The 24,980-nt window shown below is 31.4% G+C and overlaps 1 protein-coding gene and 1 long non-coding RNA gene across 2 annotated transcripts; both read right to left on the bottom strand.

Annotated features, from left to right (window-relative positions):
* Positions 1–564: 564 nt before the first annotated feature.
* Positions 565–1,630, bottom strand: LOC105797070 (uncharacterized). The gene is made up of 2 exons (XR_001134618.2): positions 1,431–1,630; positions 565–817 (listed from the first exon to the last, which is right to left on the bottom strand). It is a non-coding gene; the product is annotated as an uncharacterized LOC105797070 (long non-coding RNA).
* A 5,052-nt stretch (positions 1,631–6,682) lies between these two features.
* On the bottom strand, positions 6,683–24,906 carry LOC128039900 (uncharacterized). The gene is made up of 7 exons (XM_052628825.1): positions 24,828–24,906; positions 20,751–20,928; positions 20,397–20,478; positions 17,952–18,095; positions 17,623–17,867; positions 17,346–17,541; positions 6,683–7,074 (listed from the first exon to the last, which is right to left on the bottom strand). Exons 4-7 carry the CDS (start codon positions 18,088–18,090, stop codon positions 6,683–6,685), a joined length of 972 nt encoding a protein of 323 aa, XP_052484785.1. The 5' UTR covers positions 18,091–18,095; positions 20,397–20,478; positions 20,751–20,928; positions 24,828–24,906.
* Positions 24,907–24,980: the final 74 nt, after the last annotated feature.

Here is a 24,980-nt window from a genome sequence, read left to right as displayed (position 1 = left end):
CAAGAACACGTGGGAGAATTGGAACTCACCAAGACTGTCAATAGATTTATTACATTTAGATGAAGTAGAGGAAATGAATCTAGTTAATATTCAAGAAGGATAAAGTCAAAAAAGGAAGCCACATGAAAATATAACATCCAAGAAAGGAACTTGAGAAAACAAATATTCAAATATGGACAAAAAGGGGGCAACTTAAAGAGAACGACATCCAGATGCAAACAAAAAAGATTGCAACGTGGAAGCAACTATGTCAAATTAATGATGTGACAAGACAAAAAAGAAAAGCAACGTGAAAGCAACCATGTCAATGATGAGACATTATCCTTATCAGAAAATTGTGCGGGATTCATAGAAAAATTAAATAGAATTCAATAATTCTCCTACAAAGGAGGAAGGAAGAAGCCTAAGAAGGGCATCGAAAAAAGTTTAGAAAATCTTTCTTTGTCCACTTCTTATCCACCATTCTCTCTTTCTTTGTAAAAATTTTTCCTTTACTTCTACTTATCTACTTTTGTTACAAATATAATTGACATTATCCTACCTTTCTTTACTTGCTCGTTAACATTCACTGATCAAGTTGGCTGTAATAAATTTTTCCTAGTAATAATGTCACGCAAATTAAAAAAACAATCGATTTCATCCTTATCACATCAATACAATGCTGGTAACCTCCATATAAAATATTATTAACATAATTTTCTCAATTCATACGATGGTGACAGGCGATTTGCATTCTAATTTTTAATCTAAAGAGCATAAATAACTAAGCTGAAGCCACGACTCCAACAATTGCATTATGATCTTTATTGCTGTCCATCTACAAAGAGTAACACAAATACATTTTCATTGCAAAAAAATAAAATAAAAAAATTGTCTTTTGGCATTTTATAATAAATAAAAATTTGTCTCATTTTATAAAAACAATCACTAAACCAAAGTTGAACAGTATATTAACCCTTTTTCCTTTGGCCTTCAAATTTCATACTATTACAATACCAAAATAGTTGATAAGTTTAGACTTTTAAAGTGCATTGACCCAATGTCAGACATCAAATCTTCGACCAAAAACAAAAGTTAATAAAAAAAAGTTCGATGATTTAAGATTTCAAAGTTTATTTCCCCCAATGGTAAAACAGAACAAAGCAGTATGTAAAATTTTAAGGAAACAAGAATCAGTATGTAACATGGTAAAACAAAGCAGCAACAAAGAACAACAATCAGTTTGAGCAGTAAAACATAACATGCTATTTTATACAGCAGAGAGACAGAGCAACGAAAGAATGAAAAATGGTAAAACACGACAGCTCTGAAGAATAGTAGAAACGCAGACCAAGAAGCAGAGACAAGCTTAAAAACGTAGAAAGGGGCTCAGATCTGTGAAAAATGATTCTTTTATAGTAGAGAGGTTGAAGAAAAGATGATATCCTTACCTGAGTTATCACCATCGAAGAGGGAGAGGTGCCGGAGATGGGTTATTTCTTCGACAGTGAGGAGAGCTTCTTCTTTGCTACTTTGAAAACTTCCCCTTTTGTTTATTTGACAGTGAATAGAGTTTATCAGTTTAAAAAGTGTCTTACCGAAAAAATTTAATAAAACAATTGACGGAAATAAGAAAATAATTTTATATTGATCATCCTATTTTACATGAAACAAATATCGAAAAAAACTGAAAATATTTGATGTGAAAGAAATGAAGACTGAATCTTATAAAGAAAAAAATATTTGACCGATCCTTATCGGAAAATCGAGATTTGTATTTAGATTTTGGTTTATAAGCATATAAATTAATAATCATCGATACTTCTATATCATATTAGTAGAATTATTGTAAACTTAATTTGTAATGTAACGCATAAATGGATTGTTTTAGGATTCATAAAATAGAATTAAATTATTTAAAATTCACACATAATAATTGCAATTGGAAATCTATATATAAACTATTTTTATCTTCTAATTGGACTGATTAGTTTTTATGCTTTAAGACTTTTAATCTTTTTAATATAATTGTAGTTCCTTGTGGAGAATGGGGTTGTCATAAGTTTGTAATTTTTGTATTATATTAATATTCATCGTTGATTAAAAGATTTATGGCAGAATTGAAGGATTGCATGGGTTTTATTTTTGTTGCTAAGCCAAGGATTGGGGTCGTCTTCCTTTTATTTTTGACAAATTGGGGGCAGAAATTCCTTGTATGAATTTCGTATTGTCCTTTTTGAAAATTCCCCTACTAACACAAATGATATTTCACCCGAAAACTTTACTTGCTGTAAAAAAAAAAAAAAATCAGTCGAAGTTTGAATGTCAATAGCTAAGCCTGATCCATTTTTGTTTAACGTAAGAACTTGCATTCTTCTTCGGTAGAAATATGTTGAAGTGTTTGATTAAAAAAATCTTTTTTTTTTTAATTTCGTGTAAAGATTTAAAACATACTGTTGGTCACGTGATAGCTTCTGATAGCAAATTTTTCTAACAAACCACATTAAGGTTTGGGGTTAAATGGGTATCAACATAGTATTTTGAGTAGCCATGTTGGCCCGGCACGAAGACCTGCTCGAAAAGTGAGAGAGTTTGGGTAGCTTGAAAAATGAGTTTAGACAAAAATATAAAACCCATTTAGAAAATAGGTCGGGTCTCGTGTTAGGTTTTTTTTGCTTGAGCTCAGCCCAACCCAGCCTAAATATGCAAAAAAGAAAAAACTATTTTTTTTTCTATTTTCTTGCTATTTTTTACTGCTTTGTTGCTATTTTCTTGTTTTTTTTCATTATTTTGCTGTTATTGTTTGGATTTTATAGAACTCTTTTTTATTGTTAATTTTGTTACTATTTGAAAGACATTTGCTTGTTAAGTTGCACCTATCTTAGTGTTATTTGAGTATATATATTAATTTATTTTCAATTTATTGGGAAACATTTATTTTAATATTTTTAGTATTTTTGATGTATTATATTTTTAAAATAATATAAAAAATTAATACAAAGTGAGTCAAGCTCTGGTTTTAGTATTTTTATCCGGGTCAGACTTGGGCAAAATTTTAGGCCCATTTTTTGGCCTAGGTTTAGCAAACAGGCCTAAAATTTTGGTTGGGCTCAACTCGAACCCAACTCGACCCATGGGCACCTCTAGTTTTGAGTATACAAATTGATTTTGGTATTTATCTGGAAAAAAAAGGGATATACTTTAGGGGATAATTTTTTATTTAAGCTTAAATAATAATATTTTTGATACAATACTTAGAACTAATGATAACCTCTCTTAATCTCTAAATAAAAGGATAAATGCGTTCGAACTTACATATTCTTATATTAACAACAATGCCAATATCAATCAAGTTAAGACTCAACCGATCTTAAATAAATTGATTATATTTTAAAAAATAAAAACAATATGGTAGGTCTAAATGAATTTCAGGGTTAATTTAACCAAATATGTTGACAAAAATTGATTTGAGAAACTATGCCAATTTTCTAAAAATTTACTGAACTATGTTGTTTTTGGAGAGTGAAAGGAAAACACATACTGTAGGACATGTTTTCACTAAGCTAAAAAATATTTTTTTCTTGTGGTTGGAAATTAGAAGTTTGTAGCTTTATTTTTATCCGTGTTTCAGATAGACATGGTTAAAGTTTTAAGGAATGTTTGAATTTATGGTGGTGTCGTGGAGCTGAGTGACCTACAAATTTCACCTGTCATGTGAGTATGGAGCCATCACCCGGGAAGCCGGATCGCGTTGCAACTCAAGGTCCCAGTTGATGTAACTAAGGCTTCAAGGTTACAAAGGTTATGCTATCAAAGGATGGAGCATAAATGAGCCCCTAGTTGATAGTCGTTATGCGGGCATGACAACCAATTTTTCCTTGTTAAAGGGGGATGTTTTATAAAACCCAAATAGAAGTATTATGATGAAAAACACAATGGCTTTTGTAGTATAATCAAGTATTTTGTTTTATCCATATCCACCAAAAGCAGTGACCCCATTATTAAAAGCTGTGACATAATTAGGGTGTAACAGGTTTTACTAACAGGGTCACTACCTTTGGTGGACTTGGAAAATACGAATAACTTGATTATACTGAAAGGTCCCTCTGTTTTTCTTCTTCGTATATCCGTTTGGGTTTTATAAAGCATGCTCCATTTGGGTCGTGCCCGCATAAGCACTGTCAACTAAGGCTCCAATTATGCTCCACCCTTTGACAACATAATCCTTGTAAACTTGAAGCCCTAGTTACACTTCAACCGGAGATGGTATAATCACCGCTAACTTGGACCTCGATTTGCAAAACAACCTTAGTTTTTCAGGTGATGGCACTATACTCACACGATATTTGAAATTTGTAGGTTAACGAGCACCGTGAATCCAAACATAATTTAAATTTATGACTATGTCTCCCTTAAAGCAATAGAGAAATAAATCTTTAAACCCAAAAAATTCAACATGCAAGAAAAAGAAAAAAAAACCAATTTAAAAGAGGTTGAGATGCGAATGAGTAAGAGATGGAAGGAGCATTTATATAGGGGATAAGACGGGGTATAAAGGGAAATTTTTTTATCCAGGATATCCTGAGTTGCAGAGGCTCAAAAGCAAACAAGTGGCTTGGAAAATGCGTGAAATGGCTAGAGAAAATGACACCTGTAGAAGGTGTTTTCATCTGAGATGGTAGTGAAAACGCATCCTGGAGAAGGCATTTTCCATTGACATGTCAGATGTGGTTGGAAAATGCCTCCTGTAGGAAGCGTTTTCACTGTTATGTGAGGTGAAAACACCTCTTGCAGGGGTCATTTTCTCTCTGGCCATTTCAACCCTTTAGGCCACTGCAACCCGTGATTCCCAGGATAAAAATTTCAAGATTCCTGAAAAATGCCACTGTTTGGGAGTGTTTTCTCCCCCCACAATGGAGCTCTATAAAAAGAACTCAATACAGGCCCGTGTTTTTCCATATCGACTTTTGAAGCAAATTCTTGATCTGAAGATAATTGGCATTGTCGTGAAAACTTGAATTTCGTTCTTACGTTGTTGTCGAAACAAAGGTAATTTGTTAAATTAGGTGTATATTTAGCATTTTGGGTGATGAGAACTATATTTTTTAATATTTTCATAGTTTTAAACATGTGGAACAGGCTATTTGGTTGCAGATGAGTAGACGAGTAAAAGTTGTTATCATTACAACAGGCAAATTTGTGGGACTAAAATTGGGTCTATTTTTGTATCAGCACAATCTAAAGATTTGACATTTAACTAGATCATTACATTAAAAGAGTTTCAAATAAGGATTAGATACAAAGTGAGGATCTAAAAAGAATTTCAAGCCTCAAATGTAGGTATCTTTCGATATTGGACCTTCGCTAGATATTCAATTTTCAAGATCACTAGGGGCAACAATCTAGAGCTGGTGATTGAATCCCATTGCTCTAGTGGGAATGCCATATTAGAGTTATATGCCGACTTCGTTGAAGAGGATGAAGGTGTTGGATCTGGTGCCTTGAGTGTAGTATATTCGTTTATAAACTTGTAATTTTTTTTCCAACAGATTGGTTCATAAAAAAAATTCATTGATTACATTAATATACTTTGTATAATTGTCCTCACATTGTTTTTGCATGCAAAGCAAAATGAAAACAAATATTGCTCATTGGTTGTCTAAATGTTTAACTAATACTAAGCGATATTACGTGATCGGATTGTAGTATGAAAAGACAACTTGTATTAGTAGACGAACCTAAACATGTCCTTAGTCTAATCAGAAATAAGCAAACCGGTTAAAAGACTAATATGTCGTGTATCAAGTCCAATTGGGGAGATGTCTTGTCTTGGACATTATAGCGGATGACTCCCAGAAGATAGAGACATAGATGTGACTGACTAGATTGACAGTACATTGGACAGGACCCAAGCAGAATAAATCCTGGATCTATTTATGGATTTATTCACTTGTAACGCTCATAGTGTGGCATACCTAAATCTTGAGTTGATGGAGGACTATACATACGTGACTTATACATCTGGAATATCTTTTTTACACTCAAACTATCGCAGAACTCGATCCCCACTGTACCACTCGGTTGTTGAGAAATTTAGCAGGGGCGCATTAATGCACCACAAGTGCGTTAATACTGCAATGTCTGGGTCGAAATATGGCATCTAGACGAACTGCATAATCAATAGCATTGTTATAGTAACACGAGTCAAATAACATAAATAAAGTAATTACATATCATGAATATTAGAAAAAATTACCCCCTCCCCAGCATGTGTCTTAATCATCTGTCGGTAATTTGGAAGTGTATATGATTTCCCAATACTTGGAGAAGTACTCCATCTACGAAAAAAATTTAAACTTGTTAGAACAAATTTTCATAAAAAAAACAAAATTCTTGATGTAATGCTTAAATTTTATCACCTATTTACAAGTGAGAAGACATTTGTTTGGTGACTAACTGATGCAAAAAATGGCATTCTGTATAGCGTCCAAGACTGCAACAATATCAGGCACTTTCCTATGTCCACGGTACCATGCTTTGTTGCCCGACAGAGCTCACGATATAATGTTGCTAGTACTGTTAAGCCCCAACTGTACGAACGAGTAGCTATCAAATCAAATAACAGAGGTAAGTACATCAAGTGGACATTGTTGTTATTTGCATCTAGCATGAGTACACCCCTTATTAGATGCATTATATATGCTCAAGCGACGCACATCATCTCTCGCTCAGTGGCAGTACTTGGTAAAGTTTCGAAATTTCCCTTCAACCATGAAAATCTCAAACTTGTAAATTTATCTCCACCATCATCGAGCGAGCGTCCTAGTAAGTAATAGCAAAGCGTCGTCGGTTCAGACATTGTACTTACACCTGTGACCACACTATTGTCGATTAGGAGCCCGAGTTGCAATGCAACATCTTCCAGAGTGATGGTGCACTCCCCACACGACAAATGAAATGTGTGGGTATTCGGGCGCCACCGCTTGACCAGAGCCGATATCAAGTCGCACCTCAAATCGAACATGCGGATCATTGTCGCTGATATGAATCCGGATGCCTCCAAGTATGGCATAAGACGTTCATCCGACCGGTAGCCTGGACAATTGGCACAAGACCTCAATACGCGATATTGATCCTGACCATATTAAATTATCGCATTAGTTAATATATCCCAATTAAATTAAAAATGACGTGCAACTTTAGAAGGGGACTCGTGACTAACAAATAATAATTTTATTATCAGCACATTAATCATATTTGTTATGTGATTTTTTTCCTAATAAAAGAACTCATTTGGATATCTACGGTTTCAAAAAAAAAACTTAATCATCGCTGAACAAATAAACAATATACAAATAATGAAATTACATTTTAACATAAAAAATTAAAGTTCAAACATTTTCAATCATTAACAAAACACATAAATATAATACAAAGCAGGCAAATCGCAATAATAATAAAAAATATCACAATAATATATACAAAAGCATGCAAATCACAATAATATCACTTTTAAACTTTTTTAATTCCTACACATACAAAAAAATACTAAACTGTTTTATTCACACACACAAAAAGAACATTGCCATTACAAAAATAAAATTATTATTTTATTATATGTACCAAAAATTCAACATGCAATCTCTAAATCATTCAAATAACATTAAACCATAAATTTTAACACAAAAAATATTAAAATGTAAAAATCTAATGTTAAAAATCTCAAATAAATTATAATTACATAAAAAGCCTTGAAAATTAGAAAAGAATTGTTAATATTAACTAACTAAAAACAAACAAATATATAATAATTACAAATAAAAATTAGAAAACATCACATATTTTTAGCCATACCATTTCAGTATATAATAAATTTCTTTATACTAGTTAAGTAAATAACAAACAATTAAATAATATTAAAAAAACACAACATACCTATTGTTTCCTTTCTTTCCAACACAAAATCTACAAAACCAAACTACCGAACTTTTTTTTTTTTCAACACAAGGGGACCATCTGACGAGGGCTTATATGTATGCTTTAAGGGAAAATGAAAATGGGGAAATGGACAACTGTTTCGAGGGTGAGAAGCAGAAACACCCTGTGATCATGCGATCATATCCGCCGCAAGTGATCAGATTGCTAGCAGTGGTGCCGCTTGACAATAGCCCTCCTCCCCTAGGTGTCGCATGACAAAAGCCCTCCTCCCTTAGGTGCTACCTGACAAAAGCCCCCCTCCCCTTAAAATTATTTTGTTTTTAGCCCGTATATGGCTTGTATTGTGCTCAAATTCTTTTTCAACCCGTATACTGGTGCCGCCGTATGCCTACCCTCCACCATTGAAATATGTTTTTAAAAAAAAAATTCAATTATGGCGTAATGATGGGCGGTTGTTGGTGGAGAAAAATGGGTGGTGCCGTCATCCCTCCAGGCACCACCCCTCGACACGGTTCATTTTACCCTATTTTAATAAATAATGTTATGAGAATACCATTTTAATATTTAACTAATTTTTTAGTATTATTAGAATAAAAAAGCCTCATAAAACTGTATTAAGTTACCATGGTTCAAGTGCAATAAAATTTAGGCTCAAATTTATTAAATTTTATTTTATATACTACACAATAAAAATAACATGATTTTTTAATAGACCCATAAAATTGTAGTATTAAGTTACCATGACTAATTAAAAATTTATATTTTTTTAAACCCATAAAATATAATGATAAGGGTCATTATTTTTTATAAACAGATAAAATTGCACAGTGAAATAATTTATGTCATGTAGGGGTGTTCATTCGGTTAACCGACTGGTTAACCGACCCGAAATAACATTAACCGAATTAACCGACCTTTCAGAATTTTTAACCGTTAACCAAACCGAAATTTTTTCGGTTAATTCGGTCGGTTAACCGAATTAACCGAAAATTATATATTTTTTATTTTTGGTTAAAAATTAACTGAATTATCCGAATTACCTGAATTAACCGAATTAACCGAATTACCCGAATTAACCGAATTAACCGAATTGAATCACTACATAATTAAATTATTTTTAGAATTTTAGACTTTAGTTTTAGTTTTAGTTTTAGAATTTTATTTTTATTTATTAAATTATTTGTAATTTTTATGATTGGGTTGGGTTGAATACTTGGGTTTGGATTGGGTTTAGGTGAATAGTGGGCCTATTTATATATTATAATTTTATTTATTAATTTTTTCGGTTAAACCGAAAAAATTCGGTTAACCGACCAGTTTCAAACTAAATTAACCGTTAACCGAAAAATCAAAAAATAATTAACCGACCCCCGACCGAAAAAATTCGGTTAACCGATCGATTAACCGAATTCGGTCGGTTAACCGAATTTTTCGGTTTTACCCGAATTTTGCACACCCCTAATGTCATGCACAGGTCAATTCCCAATCTTTTTTTTGTTTTTTTGAAATCAAACATGGTTGGACTAAACTTTACTTAAATCTAACATGGTTGTAGTAAAATTTAGTGAGTTATTGTTATTTTTTTACGCAAAAAAAAAATTTATGGTGGAAAATTTAGTCTCAAATGAGTTACAAAAACGAAAAAAAGAGAGTTTAAGTTAAAGTTATTGCAATGCGATATTTATAAGAAGAAATATTTGGATATAGAAGAAAAAAAAAAGAGAAAGAAAGAGATGAAATTTATAAGATTAAAATCATAATCAACAATGATGCTGACATTATTGACGGTATGTCTAATCAAGGCTAATTTAACAAAATAGAAGCATTCCAACACTGCTTATCAAAACTCTCAAATGCGCCACTTTTTGTTGTTGTCGATGATGATCTACGGGTGCATAAATATATACGGGCCACCGCATATGTCATATCATTCATCACTACATCCCACAACATATCACTCACCAATATCAAACACTCATCTTCGCTTTTTCTCTCCATTAGTCACTTCAGACTTTGATATAATGGATAATTTTAAATAATACACGATGATTAATTATATAAAAATAAAAAAATTAGAAAGAGGAAAAAATAAAATGCCAAGAACTGTAGTGTAATCCCAATATTTAATGATTTTATTTAAAAATAAAATACAAAAATTCAAAAATATAAAGAAATTAAAATAAATAATTTTTAAAATAATTAATGATAACTATCTACAACAATTTGACTTTGTTTGCTTGGAAGTGCATTTAATGCCAATACAATTTACTCTTTTTTTTTGTAATTTTTTTTGCTTTACTTTTATTCTTTTATGCATTGCACCTAAATCAGGAATTTGAGATCATAAATTCAATGTTGAAACAAAAAAATTCCACCTAAAAACATGTCACAAAACCATTTTATATTTATTTTTAAACAATTATTTGGTTACATATAAAGAAATGTCACTCCCAAAATTTTACAAATGATCCATTATTTTCTAAACCTTTTCTTTTACTCACTACACCAAAATAGGCTTTTAGCGGCGTTTGGACAAAAAACGCTGCTAAAGATCGATCATTAGCGGCGCATTATGGAAAACGCCGCTGAAAATAAGCATTAGCGGCGTTTTTGAGAAAGCGCCACAAAAAAACTAATCCCAACGACGTCGTTTCCTGAGCTTTCGGGGATTTAGCGGCGTTTTTAAGTAAGCGCCGCTAATGCTCAGGGCTTTAGCGGCGTTTTTCGTAAAGCGCCGCAAAAAAACCTAAGCCCAATGACGCCGTTTTCTGAGCTTTCGGGGATTTAGCGGCGTTTATAAGAAAGCGCCGCTAATGCTCAGGGATTTAGCGGCGTTTTTGGGAAAGTGCCGCAAAAAAACCTAAGCCCAACGACGCCGTTTTCTAAGCTTTCGGGGATTTAGCGGCGTTTTGAAGAAAGCGCTGCTAATGCTCAGGGCTTTAGCGGCGTTTTTGGGAAAGCGCCGCAAAAAAACCTAAGCCCAACGACGCCGTTTTCTGAGATTTCGGGGATTTAGCGGCGTTTTTGGAAAAGCGCCGCTAAAAATATTTTATCTTAATTGGTTTATTGATATTAAATAAAATTCAATTTATTTCTAATTGAATATTTAAAATCTTCAGAAAAAAATAATGACACGTAGAAATAATTTAAAATAAAACACATGGAAAAATCAAAATATTATTATTTAAAATAATTGTAAAAGAGATAATAATAAATTTGTTTAGGGTTTTTGGTTTAGGGTATATGATTTATTTAAGATTTAAGGCCGGTTTAGGAGTTCATATTTTAAGGTTTAGAGAGTATGGGTTTAGGGATTATGGATTAGGGGTTGGGATTTAAGGTTTAGGGGTTAAAAGGTTAGGGGTTTAGGGATTAAAAGTTAGGGATTCAGGGGTCGAGTTAGGGTTTTGGGTTTAGATTAATTATTTTTTAATTTATATTTTAAATATGTTCTTATATAATTGTAAAAGAGATAATAATAAATTTGTTTAGGGTTTTTAGTTTAGGGTATATGATTAATTTAAGATTTAAAGCCGGTTTAGGGTTCATATTTTAAGGTTTAGGGAGTATGGATTTAGGGATTATGAATTAGGGATTATGGTTTAAGGGTTGGGATTTAAGGTTTAGGGTTCTTGGTTTAGGGTTTAGGGTTAGATGTTAGGGGTTAAGAGTTAGGATTTAAGGTTTAGGGATTCAGGGTCGAGTTAAGATTTTGAGTTTAGATTAATTATTTTTTTAATTTATATTTTAAATATGTTCTTATATAATTGTAAACAATTATAAAAAAATAAAAAAAATTTTAGAATAGCAAAACGGCGTCGTTTTGTTCAAAATGAAAAAAAATTGCGGCGCTTTATAAGAAGCGCCGCTAAAGGTAACAATAGCGGCGTTTTCTATAAAACGCATAAAAAATAAATCAATTTATAAAAAAAAAAAAAATTTAGAATAGCAAAACGGCGTCGTTTTGTTCAAAATGAAAAAATTTTGCGGCGCTTTATAAGAAGCGCCGCTAAAGGTAAGCAATAGCGGCGTTTTCTATAAAAACTGAGCAAAAAATAAATCAATTTATAAAAAAAAATTAGCAGAGTTGAAATATAGTTGAAGAACCTCAATAAAATCATTGTGCTCGTTTCATTTTGTTTTTTGGTGTCTTAGTTTTTTTTTTTTTTTCAAGTTATGATAAAACTATTCAGTTCACTTTAAAGTTCTTGTTATTAAAAACTGAAATATGTTCATGCCATGCCTAACCTAACCAACTTGACTTTTGTTAATCTAAAATTTTTATTTTTATTTATGAAATAAAACTAGTATTTGTTCTTTGTGTAACTAGGTGAATTATATTATAGAACTCTTAACTATTTTTAAGTCTAACAACCTGAATAATGAAATGTAAGCGTATTCAATTTGTTGTGGCTTACAGAGAGTTTGGTTTGATTTGTTTTCTTCATTTAACTACAATAAATTGATTCAGTATAAACTTCCGTTACAATCTTGCTGAATTTAACTGAATACACTAATTTTTAAGTGAACGCATGATCAGGAAGAAGGTGTATAAGTTGGCACTGAGTTACTTGGTAATAGCCATATCTCATGGAGTTGGTGTGTTTTTGAGTTATTCACACACTATCTTTTGGGAATATTCAAACTTCCCTTTCTTGTTTGGTTTCTATTAATTGATGGTTAGAGATGTTGTGGAAGTAAATAAAACGTGTATCCTGATGTGCAGTGTTTAGTGTTGTGTGGTTGAATGTATCTTGTTTGGTACCATAAGCTTAGCACTCATAATTTGCATTGTGTCATCTACTCTTTTAACAACCATTGTTGACAAAGAGTTATTGTTCGCTCAACAAAGTTGATGAAACTGGTGTGAAGAGAAAACCGACATTGACAGAATATGGCGTTGATGTTTGAAATTTTAAGGAGAAAGAGACAAGTGAAACTTGAAAGTTTGATCTTGAATAGAAGTTCATTTGCACAGTGTCGAGAATTTATTTGCTCTTTCATTCTTAGTTAAAGATGGAAGAGCCAAAATAGTGGTGAATGGATCTGGTTCTCATATTGTGCGTAAGTATATATCAAGACAATCGACAGACAATTCACTTAGCATTATACCTTGATAATGCAATTGTCTCATTTATCGTTTTCTTTCAGCACCTAAAATGCCCCTGCCTCGTCCATAGCAAGTGGTGAGGTCGCTTACCATTTTGTGTTCAGATTCGACTTTAAGGACTAGAAGGTATGGAATGTGCTATCATCATATATAATCCCAATATTGCAAGAACTATTGAGTATTATGTTCAATCAATATTCTTAATAATAAAGCGATCTTAGCGATTGTTGAATTGCCTAAAGTAGTATGGATACAATTGTGAGTCTATCTGCAATGCTTATTGCCATTTTAGAAAAAAGGACCAATCTATTATTCATTTCTATTAGGTCAGGTTTCATTTTTTAATTTGGTCGTTTAAATTTGAAATTTTACAATTTAATCATCTAATTTTACAATATCATTAACTAATTTAAATAGTTAATACCGTTAAATGAGAATAATATTTCGATTTTAATCGTATTTTGACTTTCGCAATTAAATGAGAATAATATTTCGATTTTATTTTCATTAGAAATTATAATTTGACAACTCAACGAAACAATTATATTAGTCTCATATTTCAATTTTTTCCATTACTTTGAAATATTTTTTCCATTACAAGATCATTTGCACCATTTTTGTGGGATATATTGCATGTCTGCAAATGCCTTGTCTTTCAATTTGTCATTCTGCTATAATTCATGCATTGTCTTTTAATCGCTATAATTCATGCCATGTCTGCAAATGACTATGGCTTGTTGCCTTGTTGCCTTGTAGGCCCGAATGACTATGGCTCTAATATTTGTTCATATGAACTTGTTTGCGCATACTGCTTTCTCATTTAGGCTGTAGTTGCTGTTCACTTTTGTCTTCTGTTTATTAGCCAAATTTACTTCTGTTGCCTTCTGTTTTGTTATTCTTCTGTTTTTTCGGTAGTAATGTACTTCTGTCTTTTTTTTCCAAGATTTGCTTCAAAATTGAGGAAATATAAGGTATTTATTCCTATGTTTCCCTAATTAGTTTTCTTAAAAAAAATGTCCAACTTAATAACTTATATAATTCACATAATAACTTACATAACTGAACAACTTAACAACTCACATAATTTACATAATACATATATATATGTCATACCATATAACTTAATAACTTATATAATTCACATAATAACTTACATAACTGAACAACTTAACAACTCACATAATTTACATAATACATATATATATGTCATACCATATAACTTAATAACTTATATAATTCACATAATAACTTACATAACTTAATAACTTAACAACTCGCATAATTTACATAACTTAATAATTTTAAAATATATCATTTCATAACTTACAAATTAAATACAATAATTAACAACTCACATAACTTAATAAGTTTTACGTGTTATATCATAACTCACCTAATAACTTACATAACTTAATAACTTATATATATGCATAACTTAATAACTCATATTATTTACATAACTTAATCATTGTAAAATATATCATTCCATAACTTACAAATTAAATACAATAATTAATAACATACATAATACATAACTTTTCAACTATTTTATATGTGCTGTTTTATTTCAACTAATTTATATGTGTTGTTATTGTTGTAATTAGTTACTAACTTTTCAACTATTTTATGTGTATTGCGATAAAATGCCTAGAAGAAAATCTGAATATGATGAAGATATTTCAAAGAATCGCAACATTCGCCGTTATAGTGTATTGTATAAATATTTTATTATTTTAACTTTTAACATTTTGTAAAAATAATATGAATTATATTTTATTTATTGATATTAATATTATTTTATTCGTTTAATTTGAAATATTATATAGATTTATTGCTTTTGGCTGGTTTAGATTGTGTTGCTACAGGATGGCTGAAAATATGAAAAATTAAATTTCACAAAAATCTCAAAATTAGTGGCGATTTTAAAAAAAGCGCAGCTAAAGGACACCAAACAATAACGGCGTTTGTGGGAAAAGCGCCGCTAAAGAACATGGCCTTTAGCGGCGTTTTCGGGAAAAGCGCTGCTAAAGAACATGGCCTTTAGCGGCGTTTGCGGAAAAAGCGCCGCTAAAGAACATGGCCTTTAGCGGCGTTTGCGGGAAAAGCGCCGCTAAAGAACATGACCTTTAGCGGCGTTTATTTCTATAAACGCCACAAACGTTAGTGGCATTAACATCAGCGGCATTTTTTGCAGCGCTTTCAAAAGCGCCGCAAATACTTTTAGCGGCGCTTTTTAGCGCCGCTAAAGGCCTAAAAAAACGCCGCTAAAAACCTGTTTTGGTGTAGTGACTTTTTAATAAATGATTTTAAGGTGCTAAACATAAAAATTTCTAAATCAAAATTTGTTAATCTATATTTACTTGATTTAAAATTATTACTTAAACTGTTTTCCCAAATAAATATTGGACTTTTTTCATAAAAAGTTATTGAATTATTTAAAATATGTGGTTTAAAAACGTTTAAAAGCAGTTAAAATTTAAAATTTATTTAAATACAAATAATTACCAAAAATTTGTTTTCTAAAACTTGTAATAGTTTTTATTTATATTCTTTTAGAAAAATGTTGTTTCTTATGTTAAAAGGCTAAAAATCAAGAGGAAAAATTTAATTTGTTATTTTCCTATTAGAAAGGCATAGAGATGGCGTGAAATTACAATTTCATACAATCCCTCCTCCTAAAGGTATATAAGAATTAAGTTAGAGAATTTTTTTTAAATTTAGAGATTAAATATTATTTTATTCTAAATAATGAACAATTATGTCGATTATTTTTCATTATATATTGAATCTATTATTCTGTAAATTAAAATATGTTTTAATCTTTTCACCTACCACGCACTACACTAAAACAGGTCTTTAGCGGCGTTTTTTTAGGCCTTTAGCGGCGCTTTTTAATGCCACTAAAGGTATTTGCGGCACTTCCACAAGCGCCGCAAAGAAGGCCGCTAACGAAAACGTCGCAAACATTTGCAGCGTTTACAAACAAAAACGCCACTAAAGACCATGTTCTTCAGCGGCGCTTAGAAAAAAACGTCGCTAAAGAACATGGTCTTTAGCGGCGCTTAATAAAAAACGTCGCTAAAGAACATGGTCTTTAGCGGCGTTTTTATACAAAAACGCCACTATTTTTAGGATTTTTTTATATTAAATTTTTCATTTTTTTAGCCCTCCTGTAGCAACAAATCAAAAACAACCAGATCTAAACCTGCCAAAAGCAATAAATTTATATAATATTTCAAATTAAACGAATAAAATAATATTAATATCAATAAATAAAAGTGAATTCATATTATTTTTGCAAAAATGTTAAATGTTAAATGTTAAATGATATAAATATTTATGCAATACACTATGACGACGGAAGTTGCGACTGAAACATCTTCATCATAGTCCAAGCAATTCTTGGAGTTCGTCAGTACTTTTGCTCGCTCGCTTCTCTCGTTGCGACCTCTGCTTCCCTCATCAGCATTGCTTCCCTCATTGCATTGCTTTGCTTCCTCATTCTTGCCTCTGCTTTAAGTTGTTACTGGAGTTCCTCATATTTCCTTTGAACTTCAACTGTGGTCGCTTGCATCTGAGCCATCTGGTCTTTTAACCTCTGAACTTCAGCTTGAGCCTGACTCCCCGAAGCCATGTATTGCTGAGAGCTGGATCCAAAATATTGGGTTGGGTTAACAAAATATCCTAGAAATCGAACCCGACCATACCTTTCAGGACCCAAAACTTCAGTAATAATCCGGTTATCAATGTCTTCAAGATGAACAGAACTATCACTAGAAGCAATCGCTTCGTACTCCGCCTTTTTGTCCTTTAGTTTTTCCTAATAAATAAATCACATAGTTAGGAACGCAATATATATACATACATATGCAACATAACAATAGTCACATTACAAGTAATGAATTAAACCATTAGAAAATAAACACTATAGATAACTAAAACAAGTCAAATCGTATTAAGTAAACGTACCATTATTTCACCAGCTTCAGGAGTCATGGGAGATCCATCTTTCTTCCTATGTGTAATTTCAAAAGTTGAAGCGCCCAACTTTTGACCGGACGACGATTCCTACAATATAGTAGCAAAAATATTATTTAATGGAAAGTTATACATATTTGACAATATTAAAAAATTAAAAATACCTCCGCTTCAGCTACACATGCAAAACTTCTCGACCCGGCTGTGTGAGTGAATTTTTGTTTCGCCTCTCGCTTTTCCAACTTGTTCACAATCCCACGTTATGAAATTTTTAGTACGTAAATAGTAAATACTATAAACCAAAATAATTACAATAGTTTGGAAGTACGTCATACCTCGCCTTTCTTCGAATGCCAAAATCTAATCGCATCTTCCCATTGGTACCTCAACATACCCGGCGGGACATTTTGCAATTTCTCATCGAGGGTTGTTTTTGTCTTATAATAATTTTTCTTCAAAGTACTTTTATTGTCTCTCCATCTTTTTCCCAATGCCTTCTTTACATAAGCATCCGAGACCTCTAAAGCAAACCTCGCCTACAAAAAACACAAGTTAATAAAGTAAATATAAATGAAACTATTTCCCAAGCATTACAGATGACGTTAACATTTTGTTACCTTAATATTATCGATGGCTTGGTTTTTGTTGCTATCGGGCATTTGACGCCATGACTCGTAGTTGATAGGCAACATATTCGCATTTCGTGCTAAAATGCCCATGTATCCTGCTAAAAGTCGAGCTTCTGATCCAACAGGCTGACCAAAACTGTTTCGTCCAACTTTGACACGCTCGACTGGATCTAACTCGTATAACTCTCTAAGTAGCGTATGTCCTCGACCTCTGCGCGTCCTACCATTTTCAGCTACAAATGGTATATTATAATATAAGAATTTGAAAAATAAATCAATTATAAGTCAACACGCATGTAAATTAAATGTAAAATTACTTTGAACTTCCGTAGGATCCTCAGGTGTAATCGGAACATTTGAAGATCCAATTGCTGTATGTTGTTCAGTACTATTTGTTTCTGTCGAGTTTGGATCATTTTGAACAATGCTTCCCCTTAGAATTTTTCTTCTAGGCATTTTATCTGCAATACACATAAAATGCAAGTAAACTTAATAACTAATTACAACAATAACAACACATATAAAATAGTTGAAATATATAATAAGACCAAGATTTAAATTATGATATTACTTATAATTAAACAATCGTAAAATCTTACTACATCATTATTCGTAAATATCTTCATCTGTATCCTGACGAACCCATTGAAATTGTGCACTAGTACTAGGGATATTATCGTTTAAGTTTTGTTCTGGAAAGGCAAAGTTTCTGATCTGTCGTTGATGTTATCTCTACTTCCACTGCCCATGTCAAACAAGTCTCTAGGGATGTTACGGAGTACAACGTACCAACCCTCATCAGTTGGATCTTTTGAGTAAAAAACTTGTTTGACTTGAGATGAGAATACATACGGCTCATCTATTAGTTGTTGTCCTGTGTGAATCAATCGGTCAAAGTTCACCATTGTAAAACCAAATTGATCTTGCTTAATTCCACAAGCTGTATTAACATCGGCACAATCACCTCCAAATCAATCGTGTTTTGATCCTCTTTTCTTGTTTATTTTGTACTACTATCTTGCTCTATTCTTTATTATAACAACTAATTCAACAAACGTATTGTAACAAAAGCTAACCGTTACCTTCTTCATCTAAAATTTATTCCATTTTTTTTACCGAGATATATTTTTCGTTCAAAATAAACGTCATTAAAAGAAAAAAATTTGCCAAATAAACTATACATATATCTGGAGATCAACAATGCAACAAAACTGGAAATCATACATTTATGCCTTATTTGGTTACTAGTATAGTAACATGACGAAAAAATATTTATTATGTATGTATTACTATAGTTAGTGCAAAGTTAAATTTGAAATTAGAAAGATGAGTAATAACTCTTGTAAAAAATAAAGCATCTTCAAAATAATCAAAAATTCCTTTCTCTTTGCTAAAATTAAGTAATGGAAGCGTCTAAATATTACCAATTGAATTACTTTCTTGTTAATCGGTAAATCAGAAAATTTTTGTAGGGGATGAAATTAAATTGTAATTTTTACGATAGAAAAAAATGCAAATTCACCATTTTAATAGACTATATTTTATACTTTTTAAAAGAATAAATCAATTTTTTATATTTTTAGGGGGCTAAAATGTAATTTTACCTTAACTAATTTAAAATTTAAAAAATTTTAAAGGAGCCATATGAAAACAAATCCGTTTTAGGGAGGCGGGAGCCCCTGCCAACCCTCTAGTTTTGCCACTATTGTTAACCCATATACTAAAACATTCGTGAAAAATAAAAATAAAAATAAAAATACTTCTCTCTCAAACATTTGAACTAAGTTCGAATTTTAGAGTTAACATGGTCAGTACTCAAGAAACAACCAATTAAAAACGTCTAATAATGATGGAATTGAAGATAAAGAACGAAAACGATTCAAGTTACTTTCACAACATAAGTTAATTTCACTTGAAATGCAAAGAGTTTTGAGAAATATTGGTTCCTTTTCTACATGATTGGAACCATTTTTTTAATGATTAGATGGAAACAACTCAAACAATAAGAAAAATGCTTCTCCTGGTTTTGCACTGAATGATTGATTGATTTGAGAAACAAATAAACCCTAAAATTTCTACATATGTGGACAAAATTAAGTGATGGATTCTTCTAATTACGTCAACAATATAGATATAAACATACCTTGGCCTACTAACAAAATCAAACGGAAAAGTCAAGATAAAGTAAACACTAAACAATAATATTTTTGATTCAATTTGCAACAGCTACGTGTAAAATGAATTATGAATTCATTGAGTCCGTCCGGTTTTGACCTCAAAAGTAAGCACATAGTCTTTGATAAAGATCTCATTTGATGTTTCCATTATTTTAGTTCGTCAACAATGAATAATTCAAAAACATAACGCCTGGGTTTCTTGGAAGCTGGGAGTGATGGGTTTTTGCTCAACGTGGTAGGTTTTCAAGTTGGAAATATTAGTATCAATCAAAACTTCATTTCCATCTTTGTAATTGATGGTCGTAAAATGTTTTAAGAAATTAAATTTGTATAAAAATATATATGTTCTCATCACTGAACCAGAAGGGAATTTTGATGAAAATTAGTAATTTATTGAGGCTCTGACTAGACACCATAAAGTAATTGAATAACTTATATAAGGGACCAAAAAATGAAGTAAAACATTCTGTTAAATTTGAAAAATAAAACGAATGAAGAGCAGTACTATAAATACGAGCAGTAACAAATGCACCAAAAATTCCAAGCCATTCAAATGTTGAAAAAGGACCAACTCAGCAAACTTACCTAAATACGAGCAGTAACAAATGGTTAATCCACAATTTTCAGTTCTCCTTTCTTTAACAGTTTGGCAAATGCAGTGTTACTCCTGGGGAACAAAACACAAACATAAGAACACTAACCATATTTTTGGGGGCCCTTCAAAAATTAGAAGAACAAACTCCCAAATTCGGAACACGAACAAACACACAAGCTCGGAACTTCTTCCCAAACCCTAGACACGCAAAAATTCCCCAAATTCCCAAACAAACTGGTACAAGCTTGGTGATTGAACTTGGATCCTAAACCCCAAATTCCCAAATTACACTGAACTAAAACCCTAAATCAAGATACACTGTTTCCAAAGAAAAAAAAGCTTACCTTTTAACCACAAATTCTGCAGCTTTGATAGTATCCTCTCAAGATTGACTCGTACGTTATGCTTCGTTTCTGATGATTTTTGAGTTCTGCTCTCCCTTCTTTCCTTCGTTTTTTTCTCTTTCGTTTTTACCCCTTTCGTAACAATCCTCTATTCTGTTTCTGGTTGTCTTTCTGCCTGCTGAGATATAGAGAAAATTATAAGTGAAAACACAGTACAGAAACAACGTCGTTTCGCCGAAATTTTAAGAAACATTTGCGGCGTTTTTTGCAAAACGCCACTAAAATTTAAAGTTAAAATACAAACGACGCCGTTTTATTAAGTTGTAATGCACATTTCTGGCGTTTTCTGAATAAACGCCACTAAAAATTAATTTGCTTAAGCTAAACGAAGCTGTTTAGGCAATTTTATGTCAGTTTTGCGGCGTTGTTGTAAAAATGCCAAAAAAATTTAACAGAAACGGCGCCGTTGAATTAATATAGAGAAAATGCTAAGTATAAAAGCGTGTACAGAGACGACGTCGTTTAGCAAAAATTTTAAGACACTTTCACGGCGTTTATTGAAAAAACGCCACTATAGCTTGTGTATTTACGGCGTCTCTTGACAAGCGCCACAAAGGATGAAGGTTTTAATCCGAAACGGCGCCGTTCTGTTCAGATTTAATGCACATTTCTGGCGCTTTCCTTTAAAGCGCCACCAAAAATTAATTTCCTTAAGTTAGACGTCGACGTTTAGCCAATATATCAAGTCACTTTTCCGGCGTTTCATAAACAAACGCCACGAAAAATTAACATAAACGGCGCCATTTAGTTAATATAGAGAAAATGCTAAGTTAAAAATCATGGACAGAAACGGCGTCGTTCAACCAAAATTTTAAGTCACTTTTGTGGCGTTTCTTGTACAAACGCCGCTATTGCTTAAACCAAATGAAAACTGCGCCGTTTTATTCATCTTCAATGCAGAGTTCTGGCTTTTTTTTAAAATGCCACAAAATAATTATTTTACTTAAACTAAACGGTAACGTTTTGAATAATTAATTCTAAACTTTTTAAGTAATATTTATAAGAATTATATAAAATTATAAAGTTTAGGTTTTCTTGTCTTTTTTGTTTGTATTTTTATTTCATTTCTTATAATTTGGTCATATATATATATATATGTAACACCCCTTACCCGTATCCAACACCGGAATAGGGTACGAGGCATTACCAGAACACACACACACTTGTAAATGTATTTAACCGAGTTATAAAATTTCATCTAAATTAAAAACTTCAAAATTATTAACATGCTTTTATAACTTTTCACAATATGTCCTCAAAATATTATAATCTTAATAAATATGACCTATGAGACCCGATACATACTCATGCAAGTCAATGTTTCATTTCCATTTCATTCAATTTGCAATTTCTCATGCTCACAATTTAAATCATATCACTAACAATTTTCCATTTAATTCACGTACAATTCAATGCCACTAAGTTTAACACTAATACGTAATTACCATTTAATTCAATGTTTATTGACTATACCATTCATTAACACGTTTATGAAATTCTCAATTCAATAACTTTTCTATTTCATATCTAAACCTTACAACATTAGTTTTTAGTAATTATTTCACATTCATTTCAATTTCCCATTCCATTTTAATAATTTATCCATCATCAATTTCCATTGTCAATTCGTTTTTTATAATCAATTTGAGTTAGAGTCTTTAAATACTCACTTCATACACTAAATCCATAAATATTTTTCAATAACTTGTATTCAATTAAATTCAAATATTATTTCACTATTTCAAATTATTTCATTTTCACTTCTCATTTTTACATCATTTTATATTATCAAAATCTATTTCATAAAATTTATCATTATCTGACATTAAATCACACACATACTTTTCATTACAATTATCACTACTAATAAACAATTCAATCTTTTAATATTATCAACTAATTATATATAACTATCATTCTTATTTCTTTATTTCAAATTTCACTTTTCACATATGTCTTATCATTCAGATTTAGTTTTATCAGTAACTTTATTTCATTTGCCCCTATTAACTTGACTCGGACTCGACGGATACACGGATTCCAACCAAACACACCAGTATACAGTAATCAGTAACGGTAGCAGTAACAGTATTCAACACACAAAGTGCTGAATCTGTAAATATGATAACGATAAGATTCGACACACAAAGTGCGAATCGATAATGATAACGATAAAGATAAAGATTCGACACACAAAGTGCCGAATCGGTAATAAGAATAAAGAATAAAGATTCGACACACAAAGTGCGAATTAGTGATAACGATGAGTCGGCACATAATTTCGTATTTAATTCACTTTCCAGTATAAATTTCCATCTTAGTTCAGTATCAATTATAATTTCTTATTTCAATCAGTTTCACAGTATTGCAGTAATTCATTATTTCAGTATTTTCACAGTTCAATGCAGCATACATAACAATATTAGTATTCCGTAATTCAGTTCAGTATCAGTCTCACATATCAATTTCCACTTTCTCAGTTTCAATTCCAATAAAATCCATATCAATCACCAATTTCAATATTCCAGTTTAATTCAATAATTCAATTCAAACCATTTCAATTTCTATTCAATAATCACATTTCAATGCATAACTTATAAATTTAACGTGACATAATTCAGCCATTACTTGGCCAAAGCCTAAGCATGTATACCAAATATGTTAGCCAAATACACATATAACATAAGCATTATAAGCATGGATGAGCACAACATTTATTAATGTGCCACATTTACCAACAGATGTTAATTCATAAACCATTCATGACATTACTTCATGCCCAATCATATACCATATATACTATTCACACGTACCATGAAACTTTATTTTCACACATGAGCTTAAACCATAACCAATAATGCACAAATATAAGCATCATTTCTATTTTATCGTTTATCAATTATAATCAAGCATATGACCAATTATACACAAATCATTCATACATTTCCCAATTTTCCTCCTCCTCCTCTCCATTCCACGTCCTTAATGTGTATAATACACTTAAACAACATTAACTATAATTTCACTATTCACTCACATGTATATTCAAAACTGTTTATCCGAGTCAGAGTCACTAAATTATTTTTATCCGGAGCTACAGAAATCCAAATTAAGATCCGTAAATTTTCCCCAAAACTAGATTCACATATCTTATTACCATAAAATTTTCAGAATTTTTGGTTTAGCAAAATAGTACAGTTTATTCTTTAAAGTTTCCCCTGTTTTGCTGTCTAACAGTTCCGACCACTCTTCACTAAAAATTAATTGTCTCACTGTAAAAAATTCGGATAATGTTTCTGTTTATTTATTCTGAAAATAGACTCATTAAGGATTCTAACCATATAAATTATAACTCATAATCATTTTTTTACAATTTTTAATGATTTTCCAAAGTCAGAACAGGGGAACCCGAATTCATTCTGACCTTGTCTCACAAAATCCATTATATCTCATGATTTACAATTCCATTGCTTACACTGTTTCTTTTATAAGAAACTAGACTCAATAAGCTTTAATTTCATATTCTATTCATCCTCTAATTCAATCTATAAAATTTTTGGTGATTTTTCAAAGTTAGACTACTGCTGCTGTCCAAAACTGTTTTAGTGCAAAATGTTGATTTCTATTTTGCCCCAAATTTCACAGTTTATACAATTCAGTCCTTTCTCAATTAACCACTCAATTGATCTAATTCTCTCAATTAATACTTTACCTAGACATTATAAGTTATTTCACAACTATTGAAATTCAGAATTTCCACATATAGCTCTAACTTCAAACTCTTTTACTATTAGGTCCCAAACATTCACTTTCTATTCAATTCTTTCAATAAAATCAGCATATGAACAATTTAAAGCTCTAATTTCATGCTAAATCATCATATACTTCCAGCACATATTCATATCAACTTTCAACTTCTTTCATAAAATCAAAAACTAATGAATTCAACAAGTGGGCCTAGTTGTAAAAGTCATAAAAATACAAAAATTTCAAGAAATGATCAAGAATTGAGCTTACTTGCAGTAAAAATATGAAGAACCAGCTTGAAGAAACCCTTCCATGGTGTTTTTGCTGATGAGAATGCAGAAAAAAATGAAGAGAAATCTAGATAATTCCACTTTGGTCCTAACTTTATTAAGTAAACTTTGCAATATTCCAATTTTGCCCTTA

The sequence above is a fragment of the Gossypium raimondii genome, chromosome 3 (genome assembly GCF_025698545.1).
Source record: "Gossypium raimondii isolate GPD5lz chromosome 3, ASM2569854v1, whole genome shotgun sequence".
Classification (NCBI taxonomy): domain Eukaryota; kingdom Viridiplantae; phylum Streptophyta; class Magnoliopsida; order Malvales; family Malvaceae; genus Gossypium; species Gossypium raimondii.
The sequence above is the reverse complement of the archived record's forward strand: the minus strand, read 5'-3'. Positions and strand labels throughout refer to the sequence as shown.

Excerpts from the sequence above, each read along its gene's own strand:
- LOC128039900 (XM_052628825.1), bottom strand. The coding sequence starts at position 18,090 with ATGCCTAGAAGAAAAATTCTAAGGGGAAGCATTGTTCAAAATGATCCA. Across the intron at positions 17,868-17,951 it reads GGATCCTACGGAAGTTCAAA|CTGAAAATGGTAGGACGCGC; the intron begins GTAATTTTACAT and ends TACCATTTGTAG. Across the intron at positions 17,542-17,622 it reads AAGCCATCGATAATATTAAG|GCGAGGTTTGCTTTAGAGGT; the intron begins GTAACAAAATGT and ends TGTTTTTTGTAG.